The sequence below is a fragment of the Ahaetulla prasina genome, chromosome 2 (genome assembly GCF_028640845.1).
Source record: "Ahaetulla prasina isolate Xishuangbanna chromosome 2, ASM2864084v1, whole genome shotgun sequence".
Classification (NCBI taxonomy): Eukaryota; Metazoa; Chordata; class Lepidosauria; order Squamata; family Colubridae; genus Ahaetulla; species Ahaetulla prasina.
Window position 1 is genome coordinate 21,758,529 of NC_080540.1, and position 19,060 is coordinate 21,777,588.

Here is a 19,060-nt window from a genome sequence, read left to right on the forward strand (position 1 = left end):
GCTACTTGTGCTAAATCAGGCTGTGCTGAAGAGGCCAGAGGGTGAGGGTCGGTGGATGGGCAGGGCTTTGGCAACATTCACTCTAAGATGCACAGACATTTCCACCTACTTTGCGGGGGGGTGTCCAAAAAAATACTATATATATATATATATATATATATGTATTCGTGTGTGTGTGTGTGTGTGTGTGTATCCTTTTGAGAGCCGGCAACAGAATCTTTTTTAATGTGTGCCAGTGTTCCCACAGTAAAAAATGACAATAAAGGTTATCTATCTATTAGTAATGGCTCTGCTCCTGGAAATGATAGAAGTTGTAATCGAACACAGGGTTATAGGTTGAGAAAAGAAGCTTAATCATTTTCTTCTGTTTTTAAATTGTTATCCCCCCCCCCACAACCCTTGGCAGAGGCTGGCAATGGAACAGTTGTGTGTCTATATGACATGACTTTTATCACCCAACTTTACTGCTAGTTGGATGGATATATGAACAATACAGGGTCATAGAATATTCTCTGGGATATTCAGACTTAACTGGCAATGTTTGCTCTATGCTCATGCTTTTTAATACTTGTAATACTACTATAATTTATGTATCTTTCATTACCAAAGGCTTGGGTCATCATAGCAATGTCGTAGCTTATAGAGGCTTTTTAAAATTGACTGGGAAGCTTAATGGAGTTGGCATTAAACCGTAAAAACCTAAGAAGAATAACTTTGGATCATCTCAAAGTTCAGTGTTGTTTAGAATTTTCTTCTCCCTATGGCCAACCAGAAACGTACAAGCAAGTCAGAAGTCACTTCAGTTCAAGCAACTAGGATCAGGAGGCACATTTCTTTCAACACTGGAGAAACTAGAGTTATCATAACAGAAGGCCTTGAGAGATAAATTGATGCAAAACCTTTATCCCCTTTGAAAACCATCCAAAACAATAACTGTATCTTGTGGCAGTAAATTCCAGAGTAGGATGATGCACCCATGCTCAGAAACACACCTTTCTATGGGGTCCTTCATGCTCTCTGGGCTTGGTGGCTTTCTTGCAGATGTTTCGTTACCAAACTAGGTAGTGATGTCACAAGTGCTGATGTTATCTAATTTGGTAACAAAATGTCTGCAAGAACACCACCAAGCTCAGAGAACACCAAGGACCCACAGTTCAACCCTGAGCTACAAATACTCTCTCCTGTCAGTACACCGCTTTCTTTATGTCCCAAACCTCTGCCTGATCTCATCAGATGAATCCCACATCTAGTATTTTGAGAAAAGAGGGAAAAAATTTTTCCTGTCTTTGACACCTCTATCATAGTCTACCTTGCCTTAACAAAAAAAACTGAGTTGTAAATCTGATGTTTCTCACTAGGGCCTTAATATAATATTGGATGTGTTGTTGTTGTTAGTTGTGAAGTTGTGTCCGGCCCATCATGACCCCATGGACAATGTTCCTCCAGCCCTTCCTATCCTCTACCATCCCTCAGAGACCATTTAAGCTCACGCCGACTGCTTCAGTGACTCCATCCAGCCACCTCATTCTCTGTCATCCCTTTCTTCTTTTGCCCTCAATCTTTCCCAGCATTAGGTTCTTCTCCACTGGGTCCTTCCTTCTCATTAGGTGGCCAAAGTATTTCTGTTTCATCTTCAGGATCTGGCCTTCTAAAGAGCAGTCAGGGTTGATTTCTTCTAGGACTGACTTGTTTGTTCGCCTTGAAGTCCAAGGGACTCTCAGGAGTCTTCTCCAATACCAGAGTTCAAAGGCCTCGATTCTTTGGCGCTCAGCCTTTCTTATGGTCCAACTTTCACAGCCATACATTGCAACTGGGAAAACCATAAGCCTTGACTGTACGCATATTGGATGTGTAGTGACTAGAAAAACACACAAAACTCTAAACATTATGAGGTTCATTTTTCACTTCTTTCCTAATAATTTGCAATGCAAAATGTGCCCTTTTTCCGAGTTGTCACTCACAAGTCACAACAAACTGTATGTTAGAGGAGGGCTTTCCAACCTTGGCTACTTTAAGACTTGTGGACTTCAACTCCCAGAGTTCCTCAGCCAGCTTTGCTGGCTCTCTGGGAGTTGAAGTCCACAAGTCTTAAAGTGACCAAGGTTGGAGATCCCTGTGTTAGAGGAACAGTCCATGAGAGGCCAGTATTTCTTAACCTTAGCAACATGAAGATTTATGGACTTCAAGTCCCAGAACTCACCACTTAGCATGCTGGCGGAGGAATTCTGGGAATTGGTCCACATATCTTCAGGATGCTAAGATTGAGAAATGCCACCCTAGGCTGAAAAATGGTAGACTTCTTTGTGTCTCTAGAAACCACAAGTTCAAAAGGATTGGTGTTCCTGGCATCTCTAGGCCTTGCAGGTGGCTTGTCCGTCTCTTTTACCACAGCAGGGTGAAAAATTGCAGCTGTGCTGTGTGAAACACCCCACAACGAAAATTTTTTCAAATGTTTATGTTAGTTTTTGCAGGAAAACACTAGATCTGTACACTTATTTCAGGGTTGAAGGTTGAACTTCACCTAACAGATGTTGATTTATACATGCATATATTGCCTTTCTGTGAAGGCATCTAAAATGATACATACCGGTATTTTTTTTTTTTTTAAAGAACCATGTTGCTCAACGAAGGGGGGGAAAAACTACATATGATAGTAGCCAATCCTTTTTCTTAGAGCTGCTTATCTAACGTTTCACAAAAGAGGAGTCAAGCTTTTGAAATTTTAAATCCCGCAGAAATAGTTGCAGCACGATGTTAAAAAAAATAAAACACACACACCACATTTTCTCAGTTCCGCAATTGCTGTTTGTTCCTTGCTTTGAAGCCAAACTTGTATCTAGCCTCAAGAGAAGTGAAAGAGGAACTGGCCAAATATTTCTCTAAAGCTGCTTTAATGGCCCTCCAGGAATGGCTGGTGCATTTCCAAGTGTAATTTAGAGTGCTAAGTTGCAACTTTTTGTAAACCTAATGGCTTGGCACTAGAATGCTTTGTGAGGCTGCCCCCAGGGAGGGGAATAGTGTTTCCTATCCTTTTTAAAGCGTGTGGATTTCAACTCCCAGGTTCCTCTAATCCTGGGAGTTGAAGTCCACACACCTCAAAGTTGCTGAGGTTAAGAAACCACTGTTCTAGAACAGTGGTCACCAACCAGTGGTCCATGGACCACTGGTGGTCCGTGAGAAAATTTTGGTGGTCTGCAGAAAAATTATTTGCATTTTTTATATTGCACTAAATACTATTTATCTTTTAAAAAAATTCGTATTAGTGGTCCACGGGATTTAAAATTAGGAGTTTAGTGGTCCCTGAGGTCCGAAAGGTTGGTGACCCCTGTTCTAGAATGTACTTTAATCTTTTTTTAACAATCCCAGAGACCAAACTACCTCCGCCGAGGGCTAAAGAAGAGGGTTCTTCCTTAAAGGAACAAAATATTTTCCTCTGCCAGGATGGAGATTATTTGGAAAAGTTGGGCTTTTCTTCCTCTCCCATTATATGCAGTATTCAACTGTTATATATGTATTTTATAGCAAAGGAAGAACTGTGGCTAACCATTTCAATAAAACTGGCAACAAAATTGCATGGATGCAATCAGTGGGAACCAAGCTGGACTCAAGAGCACCTTTATTTTTACATTCTGGGGGAATATGTAACTGTTTTAAATTTTAAGAATGTCGGCTACATAGAATAGAACCAGAATTTTTCCAGACAGTATCTCAAAAGATTATTTGCACCCAGCAGTTTGGGTAGCAAAGCATGGAGTAAAAAAACTGGACAGAATGAAAGATGAGAGAGAAGACGAGAAACGGATGGCCAGTTGACCCAGACTTAATGTGAACCACCAGAGCTGTTGGTGACAGTGTACGCATTGAAGATTCTTTTTAAACTTTCTGGGAAGAGAGTACAGGGCAGTACCCTGTATTGCCCAATGAATTCGACAATACAAAGTGCACAAGAAATCAAATAGCAACAATAATAGCATTTTAGGCTTGTATACCAACCCCATAGTGCTTTACAGCATTCTCTGGGTGGTTTACAATGTAAGTGTTATTTGCATATTGTCCCCAAAAACCTGGGTCACTTTCTGTGAAATGCTTTTTTTCCCCTAGGCTCAATGCTTGAATGTGAGCAGTGAGCAGATTTAGGTGGATTTTCTGATCCAGCGACTGAAATATGTTTGAAGCGAACAGGTGTTGGCTGGTGCCAGTTATTGTCTTGCCATGTTTTCTGGTCTTCTCTCTGGCCCTTTGGATATGCCTTTCCATCCAGCCACCTGCTTCATGGTTCTTCCTGATGCAGTGGATTGTAATCCAGAGAAGCTCGTGCTGCTGTGTCTCCTCACTTTTCTGATGCCAGGAAAACCACCTTCTCCTTCAGTTCATTTTGTTTCTTTATCGTTTCGAAGTTTAAGTATGATACTAGTATGTTTGAATCATAGTTTAAGATAATGGGCTTGCTTCAAACTTGACATGTAAAAACAGACGGAAGGAAGATAGCTACATAACTGGTGTAATTCTCTTCGCAGCCTACTGTTGTTTGCTTGCTTGATTTTAAATTTACATTCCAATTTTCTTCTGCAACTTCAGGGCAGGGTGCTAAGTGCTCCGTTTTCCTACTTTTCCCTCCCATAACAACAAGCCTGTGAGGTAGGCTGGACTAAGGCAAAATGACTGACCCAAATCATAGTAACATGTAGCATATAAATAATCACCTAGCAAGCTGTCATAGTCAATCTGAACTGTGCTTCCATTCCAATATCTTATCTAAAACAGAAAAAGAGCTGAATGCAGGGGTGGGCTGCTGGGGGTTCGGGAGAACCTCTAGTTAAGATTCTGTGCAGTTCGGAAAACCCCCAAATCCCACTCCTGGCTGGCCCCGCCCACCCCTCCCCTCCCAGGACTCCCCACATGGTCCATTTTGGATGCAGGTAAGTGCATGGTGCATGCGGAGGCTCGGGGAGGGTGAAAAAGAGGCCTACCAGAAATTCGGGAAGGCTGGAAACCGGCTCGTTTCTGGCATCCAGAGGGCCTCTGGAGCCTGGGGAGGCCATTTTTGCCCTCCCAGAGGCTCAAGGAAAGCCCCCCCCACCTTGGTGCAGGAGGCCAACTAGGCCACGCCCACCATGGCCACGCCCACACAGCAACCAGGCAGAGAACCCCTTGCTAAATTTTTTGAAGCCCATCCCTGGCTGAATGTGCCTTTAATGTGTTTTCTGGCTGTCCAGAGTCACATCCATAAAATGGGTGGCCCTACAGATTGATTCAATAAATTGAATAAAATATAAAAATATTTCTTTCCCTTGAATGATTGAACACATTCTTATTAGGACCCCTGGGCAGCAATCAATCAGTTCTTCGGCTTTTTCTAATGGTTGCACAAATTTCTGCGTGCTTCTGTGTGGTCAGTAGAAGGAAACTTTCATTTCAGCCAATTGTGCAGGCCAATTTCAAGACGAAGGGTTGAATTCGAATTTCTGACGATGGTAAATACTCTTGTTAGTGGATCAAGTTCCCCCATCCGGGTATGTGTTTGGGAGAATTGAAGATACTTTAGGAGCAGATCTGGAGACTGCAAAAAAGGTGACAGAGGAAAAAGGAAATTTTCACTTCTGAGTTGGATTTAATCCAGAGTCAGATTAGGATATATAGCATATAGTTATTGCACAGCCTTAAATCTGATTTCTTTGAGGGTTTGTCAGGTGTCCAGGATTCCCTCTGTGTTATCCAGATTATCCAGAGTAAATAACATCCCTGTTTATTCTAAGGTTTTGGCTGTTTTGGGGCTATTTATGAGATTAACCGTATAGTGTCGGTTTCCTCCGGTTTTGCTTCTGTGTCAGGCTTTCACTTTGAAGAATCATTGATAATTTTGAAGATAAATTTCCCGTTTTCCTAGTTAGACACGCAGCCTCTTAAACATGCAAGGAGCAACCCTTTAAAAGCTGATCAGTTAGGAAACGTGAACATCTATGTATACCGTGTCACTCTGTGGCAGTGATAGATTCAGATGTTGTGCTTTTTTATTTTACTGTAGAAGAGAAGAACAGCTGCTATTTTCCTAATCAGCAGCTGGAAAGAGTTGAGTTGCGTCTCTCTCACTGTGTGGGCAGCAGACTGTCTTCTATAGATTAATATCATTATTACACAAATTTCTTTTCAAAAATAGTTCTGAAATCATATCTGACCTCTCAGAGGACAAAACAGCAGAGCATCTTTCACAAGAACCTCTGTCTATATATTATTTTGTCTTGGTGTTTGAAAAAAAACCCGCCTTTTATTTATGAAACATGGAAGTGGAACTGACACCAGGCAACTCATTCCTACATCATGTTTCTTTAGTTAAACTTCCATGCTGAAGTTACAAATGTCAGCCTTTGGGGAGCCCCAATCCTTTGGGTAGGGAAAAGAACGTGATTTCAAAAGCCAGAATGGTATAGTTCAGTGATGGTTAACCTTTTCGGTGCCAAGTGCCCAAAGTGAGTGCGCACACGTGCGAATGCATGTGTGCGTGCCAGAACTCCCAAAATGCAATGCGAGCACCCTGCACATGCTCCCCACCCCGTGCATGTGTGGCCCCCCCCGCACCCCATTTTGGCTTCCAGGTTGGTGCAGGAGGCTTTCCAGGCCCAAAACGAGGCACGTCCCCATACATGCGCAGCAGTGACCCGAAGACCAGCTGGCCAATGGGAGGCACGCAAACATGCACGGTGGAGCTGGGCTGGGGCGATGGCTGGCATGCCCGCAGATAGGGCTCTGCTTGCCACCTGTGGCACACGTGCCATAGGTTCGCTATCATGGGTATAGTTTAATAGAATAGAATAGAATTTTTAATTGGCCAGGTGTGATTGGACACACAAGGAATTTGTCTTGGTGCATATGGTCTCAGTGTACATAAAAGAAAAGATACCTTCATCAAGAATCATAAGATACAACACTTAATGATAGTCAAAGGGTACAAATAAGCAATCAGGAAACAATCAATATGTATATAAATCATAAGGATACAAGCAATAAAGTAACAGTCATACAGTCATAAGTGGAAAGAGATGGGTGGTGGGAACTATGAGAAGATTAATAGTGCAGATTTAGTAAATAGTTTGACAGTGAATTATTTGTTTAGCAGAGTGATGATGTTTGGGAAGAAACTGTTCTTGTGTCTAGCTGTTCTGCTGTGAAGTGCTCTATAGCGTCATTTTGAGGGTAGGAGTTGAAACAGTTTATGTCCAGGTTGTGAGGAGTCTGTAAATATTTTCACGGCCCTCTTCTTGATTCGTGTAGTATACAGGTCCTCAATGGAAGGCAGGTTGTTAGCAATTGTTTTTTCTGCAGTTCTAATTATCCTCTGAAGTCTGTGTCTTTCTTGTTGGGTTGCAGAACCGAACCAGACAGTTATAGAAGTGCAGATGACAGACTCAGTAATTCCTCTGTAGAACTGGATCAGCAGCTCCTTGGGCAGTTTGAGCTTTCTGAGTTGGGGCAGAAAGAACAGTCTTTGTTGTGCTTTTTTGATGATGTTTTTGATGTTAGCTGTCCATTTTAGATCTTGCGATATGGTAGAACCTAGGAATTTGAAGGTTTCTACTGTTGATACTGTGTTGTCTAGTATTGTGAGAGGTGGAGGTATGGAAGGATTTCTCCTAAAGTCTACCGCCATTTCTACGGTTTTGAGTGTATTTCAGTTCCAGATTGTTCCAGTCGCAGCAGGAAGCTAGTTGTTCAATCTCTCGTCTGTATGCGGATTCATCATTGTCTCGAATGAGACAGATCACTGTTGTGTCATCTGCGAACTTCAGTAAAAGTGGTTAAAAGTGATTTGGGGGCCCTGGTGTCTTGTCTTGCTCAGCCGTGAACATTCACAGCCCTGAACATTCGGCCGCCTCTGTTGAACCTGATGAGCAGAATTATTTATGTCATTTTCCATTTTTATCCTGCCCTCTGACAAGACCCGGAGAAGTGTAAAAGCAACATCCTTGTATCGCCGAGTCTACTTTTCTCCTATTTTTTGTAATGTGGTTTGCAGTTCCAAAAATAGGCATGTCAGAAGAAAGTCTGTGTAAAAAGGACATCTTTTCAGAGGAATGTATACACACATTTTCATTTTAAAAAAAAGTTAATTCTGAATGGATTTAAGCTGGGGGAGGTGGGGAAATAAAACTAGCTATGTGAAACCAAACTTTAAAATATCGTCTTTCCCTTTTGAGACCAGAATGTCCTTGTACGTTTCTGTAATGCAACTTGCACTTCGCACGGGGTGCCTCTCTTATGGCCACAAAGTTTGCAAAAGCAGGGGGTTGTTTCGCAATGCGAGCCTTTCTGTCCCTTCTCTCAAACTATTGGCCTCAGAAGGGACAAACCGAAGCAGCCAAGCTATTGAAGGCTGATGCCAGGTGCCCAGGTAGGAATTTGCATGCCTCCTCGTGACGCAGCCCTCCTCGATCAAAAGGGAGCCCGTACAACACTAATGAACTGCTTTTCTCCCTACAGGTTTGAAAGCACCGTCCAGATTGGCAAGCTGCAAGACCTGATCCACCGAAGTAAAATGGCCCGATGTAGAGGCCGATTTGTCTGCCCTGTTATCCTCTACAAAGGAAAGGTAAAGCTGTGTGTATCCTGTAACACCTTCCGTAGACCGCTTCTGTCTTTGGGGAGATGGATCCCTGCATGGACTGAAGTAACTAGTTCAGGGGTTTCCAACCTTGGCAACTTTAAGCCTGGCGGACTTCAACTCTTTGCTGGCTGGGGTATTCTGGAAGTTGAAGTCCTCTAGGCTTAAAGTTATCAAGGTTGGAGACCCCTGAACTAGGAGGCCTGAAAATTAGCCAGGACCTTCTGTGTGTGTGGGTGACCCTCCTGGTTCTTCTCACCACCTGAAGCTCCCTTCAGAGAGGCAGACGAGGAAACGGGGCCTTCTCCCACTTTTAAGCCTTCAGCTTGTCACAGTTTTGTGGTGGGACACATGGAGGGGTTTTACTGGGGATGGATGGCGCAGGGTGTTTCGTTTTTTTGGAGAAGTCAGGTGGCTCAGACTTTTTCCTTACCTGTTAACATTTGCTGCCGTTACTGATTAGCTGGTTCTTTCCTTCTTTCTTTTCTTTGGATGTTTGTCAAGAAGCCTTTCATATTTATTTGAGACTTTGTTGAGACTCTAGAAAGAGTGCACAAAACAGCAACCAAGAGGATTAGGGGACTGGAGGCTAAAACATATGAAGAACGGTTGCAGAATTGGGTGTGTCTAGTTTAATGAAAAGAAAGACCAGGGGTGACATGATAGCAGTGTGCCAATATCTCAGGGATTACCACAAAGAAGAGAGAGTCAGACTATTCTCCAAAGTACCTGAGGGTAGGACAAGAAGCAATGGGTGGAAACTGATCAAGGAAAGAAGCAACTTAGAACTAAGGAGAAATTTCCTGACAGTTAGAACAGTTGATCAGTGGAACAACTTGCCTCCAGAAGTTGTGAATGCTCCAACACTGGAAGTTTTTAAGAAGATGTTGGATAACCATTTGTCTGAAGTGATGTAGAGTTTCCTGCCTAAGCAGGGGGTTGGACTAGAAGACCTCCAAGGTTTATTCTGTTCTGTTCTGTTCTGTTCTGTTCTGTTCTGTTCTATTTATAATTTCCTTAATTAACCTCAGCTCATTCTGAGCTTGGACCTTTCCCTGGCACTTTCCCTGCAGTTCTGGGCTTCCGCTCTATACTCTCCCTTTGTGACCTGGCCTGTTTCCCATTTCTCCTCCTTCTATCTCCTTTTCTGCTCTCAGATTTTAAATATAAGCTTCTGGTGTAGCCACATTGGGGCTCCCCCCCCCACATGCATGCTTTCTCCCCTCCCCGGGTGGTGTTCTATTTTGTTCCTTGCTAGAATTGTTTGCTTGTGTATTTATAGTGAAGGTAATCCTCGATTTACGTACACCACTGGGATCAGAAATAAGTTGTTATGGTTGTAAGTTGAGGGACCCACATGCATTCACGTGACCAGGAGGGAGAAGTGCAATGTGACCGTTTAAAATGGCCAGGGGGTGCTTTATAGGCTGTGTAAAGCACCAGTTTTGTGACCGTCGTAAATGTGAATAATCCTTAAGCGACTGACCATAAATTGAGGATCACCTATATTTCCTTCTTTAGAAACTTCCACTCAGCTTGAACTCCTTTTCCCATTAGCCTCTCATGCCATGATATCTTATCCCAAAGGTGCTTTTTACAAGAGGCAATTGGACTTTCTGGTTTTTCTTTGAAGTTTTCTTCAAAGAAAAAAACCAGAAAATCCAGTTGGCCTCATGAAATAAAACACCTTTGGGACAACCATGGCCTGGATGACTGAGAATCTCCCTCCGTATACTTGAGATCTTGCTTATCATTGCTCCAGAGTTGGTTAAAATCCTTCTAAAGGGCAAGAGACTTGCCTGAATATAGTTACCGTAGTTTTAGGGTAGCTTCTCCTTAATAAAATTAAGAACTTTAATACTACTTTTTCCCAACATTCCCACTGTTTCTTAAATGAGATCATCTTCATTAAAGATAATGAGTTGATAAGCATTAAAAGAGCACTGCTAAGACCGATTGCATGGTAGAATGGGAAGGGTGCGAGAACTCAGCACTGGGATCACTGTGGTAAGGAATGAAACCTGTATTGTAACTGTCTAGCAAGAAGGCTCCAGAGCAAAACCATTTTGATTTGCGATAGTACCATAATCTTGAAGGAGAATAGAATCCATTGCTGTATCTTTGTACTGTTATTGGTCTTTGTCTCCCCAGCATATATGCCGATCAGCCACACTGGCAGGGTGGGGAGAACTTTATGGGCGAACAGGATACAACTACATTTTCTCAGGTAAGGGAAAGGAAGTTTGTGGGAGGTGTAGTTTTACTGGTGATAATGCTATTTGAAGAGAAATGGAGCACTGTGGAAATTAGTAGGGGTTGCTCCTTTAAGCAAGAACAGTTTTTTCCTGAACACCATCATTCTGCTAAACAAATAATTCCCTCAACACTGTCAAATTAGTTACTAAGTCTGCATTACTAGTAATCTTCTCATCGTTCCTATCACCCATCTCCTCCCACTTATGACTGTAACCTTGTTGCTGGTATCCTTAAGATTTATATTGACTGTTTCCCTACGACTATCATTAAGTGTTCTACCTTATGATTCTTGACAAATGCATCTTTTCTTTTATGTACATCAAAAGCGTATGCACCAAGATAAATTCCTTGTGTGTCCATTTACACTTGGCCAATAAAGAATTCTATTCTATATATTCTATATGGGTTGCTAGGTTTGAGTTAGTGTTATATATAAATCCAGGCCCTTTGGCTTGTAAAATGTGGTTTAATGTTTACTGTTGTGCATGCGTTAAGTTAAAACAAATCATAGGTTAATGCACACAATGTTTATATGTAAATAACTGCTGGTTAGTTCAGGATGAAAACCAAGTTCCTGTGATGCACAAAGAGACTCCAAGATTTAGCCACCAAGGGAAACTTGGTGATCTTTTGCATCAAAAACAAAACCCAACCAAGTTTATTTCCTTGGCTTTGTGGGATTGCCCAATAAGAATCTTCTACGGCAGGAGTCTCTAAACGTGGCATTTTTGTGGTTATCAACTCCCAGAACTCCTCAACCAACCATGCTGGCTGGGGATTTCTGGGAGTTGAAATCCACAAGCTTTAACGTTGCCAGGTTTGGAGACCCCTGCTCTACAGCAGTGTTTTTCAGCCTTAACAACTTTAAGAAGTCTGGACTTCAACTCCTAGAATTCCCTTGTAGGCGATTTTGGCTGGGGAATTCTGGGAGTTGAAGTCTAGACTTTTTAAAGTCGCTAAGGTTCAAAAACACTGCTGGTTGGGATAGCCCTGATGATCTCACTTGACTCATTCACAATAGCAAGTCCATTTGGACTCTTTAATATGCTTAACTGATGGGAAGTCTGAAACAATCTAGGAAAAGTACTAGATCATAAAAAGAACTTTCTCAGTCCCAAACCACAGGTGCTATCATTCATCACAAGCATTGATGCGAAGGCTAACTTGCTTTCCTCTTCCTTTTTGTATGGCTATTTATAGGTGGTTCAGATGATCCCTGGGCAGATACGGACGACTTGTCAGAAGAGGACTCTGCTTTAAGGTTTGTTTGCTTTTTGTGCTGTTGTGTTGTATATCAAATTCTGACTTCTTTCCTCATCTCTCTCTTTCTCTCTCTCTCTCTCTCTCTCCCCCCCCCTTTTCCTCCCTCCCTCCCTCCCTCCCTCCCTCTCTCTCTCCAACTCAAACTCATCAAAATGTTTCTTTCACTAGCCTGGAATTGCAGGGGCAGTAATTAATGGTTATGAATCTCTGTTGTGCCAGTGCAAAACAATTAAAAACATCCCTAGAACTTCAGAAGTTGGTAGTTGAAGCAATAGCCATTGTCCTGTTATATAAGTTGTATAACTAGTTATATAAGTATTTTATTGGACCTCCCTCTGTGAGGCGGATGAGCAGTTCAAAAAAATGTGATCAATAAATAAAATTAGGGGCTATCAGGAGAGATAGGTAGAGCCAAGACTCTGTAGACCGTAGGATGAAAGTCTTACAGCATTGCTGTGAGTTTTATTTAATGTCTATTTTATTTTAACTTCAAAAGAAGCTCTTGAAGATACTCAAGGTAGTTTATGGCAGATTGTTTTTTTAAAAAATGATAAATTTGAAATTGTACTGAAATCTCAAAAAAACCCTAAAATTTCAACATCTTCAAAGTCTCAACATCTTTTTTGTAATGTGGTGATTAAAACTGAATGCAGTATTCCAGGTGTGGTCTTACCAAGGTTTTATTAAAATGGTACTAATACTTCATGGATGTTCTGGCATGTAAAGCTTCCTAGAATCTTTTGATCCCCCATAATGGAATGCGAAACCTCATTTTGCTTATTCATTTCAGAAATGCAGACTCGCAACTCTTTGACAAAGTCCGAGGTCACGACATCAAGCTCTTGCGGTATCTGTCAGTTGCATACATCTGTGATCTGATGGTGGAGAACAAAAAAGTGAAGTTTGGATTGAAGTAAGCCCCTGTGCATGATGTACGCCTGATGCATCAGGGAAGTTTTGAGCCACATTTTTCCAGCTGAAGGATGCTAACAGAATGACAGAGTTGGAAGGGAACTTCAGAGGTCTTTTAGTCCAACCCCCTGCTCAAGAAGGAAGCCCTGGACCATTTCAGACAAACGGTTGTCCGATCTCTTCACCCACAACTTAGAGCTGGGCTCCGGCCTCAGTGATAACTAGATTCAAAGAGGTTGGACAGTCATTTGTCTGAAATGGTATCGGGGTTTCATGCCTGAGCAGAAGGTTGGACTAGAAGACCTCCAGGGTTGCCTCCAATTCTGTTAAATTCTTATTCTACCACAAATTGTCCTCATTTGATGACTGTGGGCAAAGCGCTGTTGCCCATCTCATTTGTGAGGATAAAAGGCAGGAAGTCATCCTGATTGCTGCCCTGAAGTCTATGGGGGGTGGGGGGAATAAAATAATGTAAGGTTCCTAGAGGATGATACCTTATTGTTGTTGTTATCCATGTCTCTCCCAGAAATAAAAGCCCCATTTGTTTAGAGGGTTGAGAGAGAGAACTGACCACAGACATTGTCTCACAGCCTTAATTGTTGAGAGCCAGAAAATGTAGTTAAGGTTCGCAAATGTATAAAAGAAAATAGACCCAGAATTTCTAGGTGTAGTGAAGTGGCTCCAGAATATTAATGCGCTCTTGCTAAATATTGCCAAAGAATTCCACCCCCACATAGTGCATTTCCTTGTCTCTTTTCAGTGTGACGTCTTCTGAGAAAGTGGATAAAGCACAGCGCTATGCTGACTTCACTCTCCTTTCCATCCCCTACCCAGGTAGGTTGGAGCAGTAGATCAAAACTTTGGCAGTAGCAAAATAATTGACTTTGGAATGTGTTAGATAAATTGGGGATAGAAGATGTTTCAGAGACTCGAGGTGAAAAAGTAGAAGTCAGACAGTCTTTGACTTACGACCACGATTGAGCCCAATATTTCTGTTGTTAAGTGAGACATCTGTTAAGTGAGTTTTGCCCCCATTTTGTGACCTTTCTTGCCACAATTGTTAAGTGAACCACTGCAGTTGATGAGTTAGTAAGCCGATGGTTAAGTGAATCTGGCTTTCCCCATTGGCTTTGCTTGTCAGAAGGCCACAAAAGGTGATTGCATGACCTTGGGACACAGCCACAGTCATAAATATGAACCAGTTGCCAAACATCTGAATTTTGATCACATGATCATGGGGATGCTGCAAAGGCCGTAACTCTGAAAAACGATCCTAAGTCATTTTTTTTCAGTGCTGCTGTAACTTTGAACGGTCACTAAGAGAACTGTTGTAAGTTGAGGGCTACCTGTTATGCCTCGTCCTCCCTCCTCTCCTCAGCCGGGCCCCTCCTGTTGCCTCTCGGGCCTGCTATCAGATTCAGAGTCTGATAATGAAGAGGAACGGCCTGGCATGCCTCCAGCCCCCAGCCCTGGCCCCATGCCCAGACAGAATGTCAGGAATGAACAAACAAACCTCACTCCTACAGCGTGTGAGCTGGGAGTCAGCCACGTGCTGGAATTACCGGCAGCAGATCCAGAGGAAGAGAATTCACAGTGGGAAGATCCCCGCTTCTGGAGATCTGAGAGGTGATGTCAGCAGTAGGAAGGGAGGGGCAGGCCTGGATAAGTGCTGAGTCATGGAGCCACACCCCACAGCCTATATAAAGGATCAGCTTGAGTCAAGCAACTTTGAGTCAAGCAAAGTCTCCTTTAGTTTGCTGAAGTCACAACTTGGATTCCTGCCTGCCCTGAGAAATCTGAAAGGAATTTGGCAAAGCTGCAGAGGCTTCGTGGCCACGCTTGATATGGACTTCCTAGACCCGGTCGTCGGAGGGGGAGAGGGACACGACACTACCTATATAGTTTTTGATCTTCATGTGAAACTGTATTTCAGGCTCTTTTTTTTGTTTTTTTAGTCCCACTTTTATTGTTTAACTCCCGGTCCATGGACTGGCACCAGTCTGCAGCATGCCAGAAACCGGGCCAAACAAACAAGCGAAGCCCCATCCACGGGATGCAAGCAGAGCACGAAACCATACACCCCTCTGGTCTGCAGTAAAACCTCTTTCCACAGTACCCATCCCTGATGCCCAAAAGTTTGGGGGCTACTGCCTTAGATATTGAAACACTGCTATCATGTCTCCTCTAGTCCTTCTTTTCATTAAACTAGACATACCCAATTCCAGCAACCGTTCCTCATGTGTTTTAGCCTCCAGTCCCCTAATCATCTTTGTTGCTCTTCTCTGCACTCTTTCTAGAGTCTCCACATATTTTTCACATCGTAGCGACCAAAACTGGATGCCGTATTCCAAGTGTGGCCTTACCAAGGCATTATAAAGTGGTATTAACACTTCATGTGATCTTGATTCTATCCCTCTGTTTATGCAGCCCAGACTGTGTTGGCTTTTTTGGCTGCTGCTGCACTGCTGGTTCATATTTAAATGATTGTCCCCTAGGACTCCAAGAGCCCTCTTGCACTTACTACTATTGAGCCAGATGCCACCTAGATCAGAGTGCCTGAAACCGGGCCATGCAAACAAGCGAGCCTCCTCTCTGGTATGCAGGCAGCACGTGAAACCACGTTTCCTCTGGTCCGTGGAAAAATATCTCCACAGAACCCTTCCCTGGTGCCCAAAAGGTTGAGGGCCTTTTAGGTTTAACACAAGGCAGCAATCATACTCTTTTCCCCACAACAACCCTGTGAGGTTAGCTGGAGTGACCAGCCGAAAGTCCCCCCCAGCCGGCTTTCATATAACTTAATTTAACAACTGCAACTTATCCATTGTTCATAGGGAACATTAGTTGCAACTTTTCACCTGGTTGAAGAGTTCTTTTTGGGTTTTTTTTCTGAAAGCGGCTCTTCCCCCAAATGAAAGATTCCTCCATCAAAAGATAAGGTGAATCATTCTGTCCGAACAATATTTATTTCAGATATGGGGTGTAATTTGCCTTCTCTGCCCCGTCGCTTTTGGAAGCCTGTTCAACATCTCAGTAAAAATTAACAGGGTTGAAAATTGGTGTAGCGGGCAAGGATACTATACAACCGGTAGGTTTTAGCTTGGCTTCTCAGCGCAATGCTGAAAATGGGTTTCCCCTTTCATCTTGGCTCTTCCCGAAGCTGATCTCGCTGCAGTGAATCACAGTCCGAGGAGCTAAGCGCTGCCAGGAAATTCTGGCTAAGAAATACTGACCTGGAAAGTTCTTATGCATTATGAGATGTTCCTTGGGAGGTGCCACATGGGAAAAATGAGCACATAAACACTCGTTGTCTTTTAATGGATGAGAGCCCACAGAGGAACTATTCCAATTAAAGTTACATCAAGCCATGGATGAAGTTCCCTTCCAGAGCACGGTTTTGAAATTACTAAGTAACTAGGTTGGAGGGTTTTTATTTTTTTTTAAATTACGTTTTTTCCTCTCTCTCTCTCTCTCTCTCTCTCTGAATCCATTTAGGCACTACCTGGGTCTTTGCATGTATGAGAGAGAATCAGAATGACACAATTCTATAAACTTTTGCATTTTATATAATCCAAACCTGTTTGTTCTTAGATCCACCTATCCGTTGTTGCGTCTGACTTTATATCTCTATTTTATGTTGCAATGTAACATAAAACTTGCTCAGCATTAGGGCAGAAAACCAAAACACACACACACACACACACACACACACAGTGCTTAGGCTTCTCTGTTTAGAAGCATTACAGATAGTCCTCTATTTACGTTCATAACGGGATCTAGAATTTCCATTGTAAGTCATAACGGTCATAAGTTGAGGCACCCATGTGACCAGAGTTGATTTTACGACAGTTGTTAAGCAAACACCATGGTTGTTAAAACGTATCCGTGTCTTCTTATGGATATTTTTAAGTTGGAAACTGGGGGGAAAAGGTCGTAGCCTGTGGTCATGTGACTGTGGACTGCTGCCGCCAGCCATAACGAGTGCCTGAAATGTGATCACGTGATCACAGGGGTGCGTGTGTGCAAATGTTGGAACTCTGGAAGTAGATTGGGGTGTGTGTCGTAAGTTGAGGACTACCTATATTGTACCTTGAATCCTATCTAGCAGTTTACGATTTACGATTTAGAGGGGTACAGAATCTGCCATATCCCCAGAACATCTATACATTCCCAGCTAAGGGGTCATCTTTGCTATTGGTTGTAGCCACGATCCCTAGACTGCGGAGTGTTGAGGCTTTCCCCAGAACGCCTCTCTGGGCAATCAGCTCTATGTCAGAATTCCAGAGTACTGGAGAATGGCCGGTTGATCTCTGACATAAGCTATGGACGCAAAGTTGAAAATAAGCTCCTGAAGCTTTTGGCTAGCTCAGGCTCCTGCTTACCAGCGATGCTGGATTCCAGCTGAGAATTGTTCATCACGGCTTGCTTTCCTGTCTTGCTGCAAGAGGTTGGGATGATTGTTGTTCTAAAACAGGGGTCCTTAAAATATGGCCCATGGGCCGGATACGGCCTGCTGAAGCCATTAATCCGGCCCGCACGGGACCACCCGGCTGCCCCGCCCACATCGTCCCATCTACCCGCCAGCTCCCACCTTCCTTCTGGAGGCCGGGGAGGCCAAAAATGGGATGCGTGGAGATCTTGGGAGGCCAAAAACAGGCCCATCTTTGGCCTCCCCGGCCGAGAGAGAGAGAGAGAGAGAGAGAGAGAGAGAGAGAGAGAGAGAGAGGGAGGAAGGGAGACACACACACACACACACACACACACACAAGTCCCTCATACATACCCTAAGGCACCCACATCCCTTCACTACCCCCAGGAGCAAAACAACTTAAAGTTTAATTTGTGTGTATTGTTTGGACTGCTAAATTGGCCATGGCCATCCAGTCACATGACTACCTAGCCATGCCTGCCTAGTTGCATGACCACCTAGCCATGCCCACCGAGCCGGCCTGGCCCCCAACAGTCTGAGAGACCATGAATTGGCCCCCTGTTTAAAAAGTTTGAGTTCTAACACAGCATCTTTCAAACTTGGCAGCTTTAAGTTATGTGGATTCCAACTCCCAGAATTCCACAGTCACATGCTGGCAGAGGAATTCTGGGAGTTGCAGTGCACACATCTTAAAAGTTTCCAAGTTTGAAAAGCACTGCTCTAAACACCTAATAAGAGTCAAGCTGTGGCTCTAACACTGTTTATTCTGGGATCTGTGATTCCTTAGGAGGAGCTTCTTTACCTCAGCTTACATTCCTTCCATTTTTCTTTCTCACCATCCCCTTTTTTCCTTCTTGCACAGGCTGTGAATTTTTCAAGGAGTACAAGGAACGTGATTACGCAGCAGAAGGACTGGTTTTCAACTGGAAACAGGTATGGGCCAGGCAGCAGAACGGACTCGCCCAAATGCTGTTTGAATGGGATTTATCTAAACTGGGAGTCTGTATGAACACTTTGGCTTGTCCCAGCTTGTAATCAACATCCCTGCCTTGTTGGAAGAAAACAACCAGCCAAGGAACTGTGACCTTGCCTGTGACAGGTAGATGTTAGCTTAGGTGGATAGGAAAACTCTGCATTTGTCACCTGAATTGACCCAGTTGCTCTGTTTAATATAAGGTTAGCCCCACATGAACCCAAGAGGCCTCTAGAGCAGGGGTCTCCAACCTTGGCAACTTTAAGACTTGTGGACTTCAAAGCAAAGCTGGCTGAGAAATTCTGGGAGTTGAAGTCCACAAGTCTTAAAGTTGCCAAGGTTGGAGACCCCTGCTCTAGAAGGTTTTCACCTGCGCCTCTGGCCTATGTCTGGACATTTCTTCTGACATGTTGGCTGTTTTTGATACAACTGCTAAAAATAACATCCATTCCCACAGTTTTGAAATATGTCATAAGAATCAAGAGCAGACTTGAGGAGTTTAAACCCCATTCCTCCCAAGCGTGAAATAACCCTGCGATCTCATCCTTAGTCACAATAGAGCTGGAAGGGAGCTTGGAGATCCTTTAATCCAGCCCCCTGCTGAAGCAGAAGACCCTATACCATTTCAGACAAG

General features: G+C 43.3%; 1 protein-coding gene across 5 annotated transcripts in view; it reads left to right on the forward strand.

Moving 5' to 3' along the window:
* The window catches only part of MTMR14 (myotubularin related protein 14), a 111,699-nt gene that overhangs the window by 11,369 nt on the left and 81,270 nt on the right, over positions 1-19,060 (forward strand). For all 5 annotated transcript variants that reach the window (XM_058167609.1, XM_058167611.1, XM_058167610.1 and 2 more), the window contains exons 3-8: positions 8,476-8,584; positions 10,748-10,823; positions 12,053-12,113; positions 12,906-13,028; positions 13,788-13,861; positions 18,316-18,386. In XM_058167609.1, the coding sequence (XP_058023592.1) occupies positions 8,476-8,584; positions 10,748-10,823; positions 12,053-12,113; positions 12,906-13,028; positions 13,788-13,861; positions 18,316-18,386 (514 nt within the window). The remainder of the gene's footprint in view (positions 1-8,475; positions 8,585-10,747; positions 10,824-12,052; positions 12,114-12,905; positions 13,029-13,787; positions 13,862-18,315; positions 18,387-19,060) is intronic.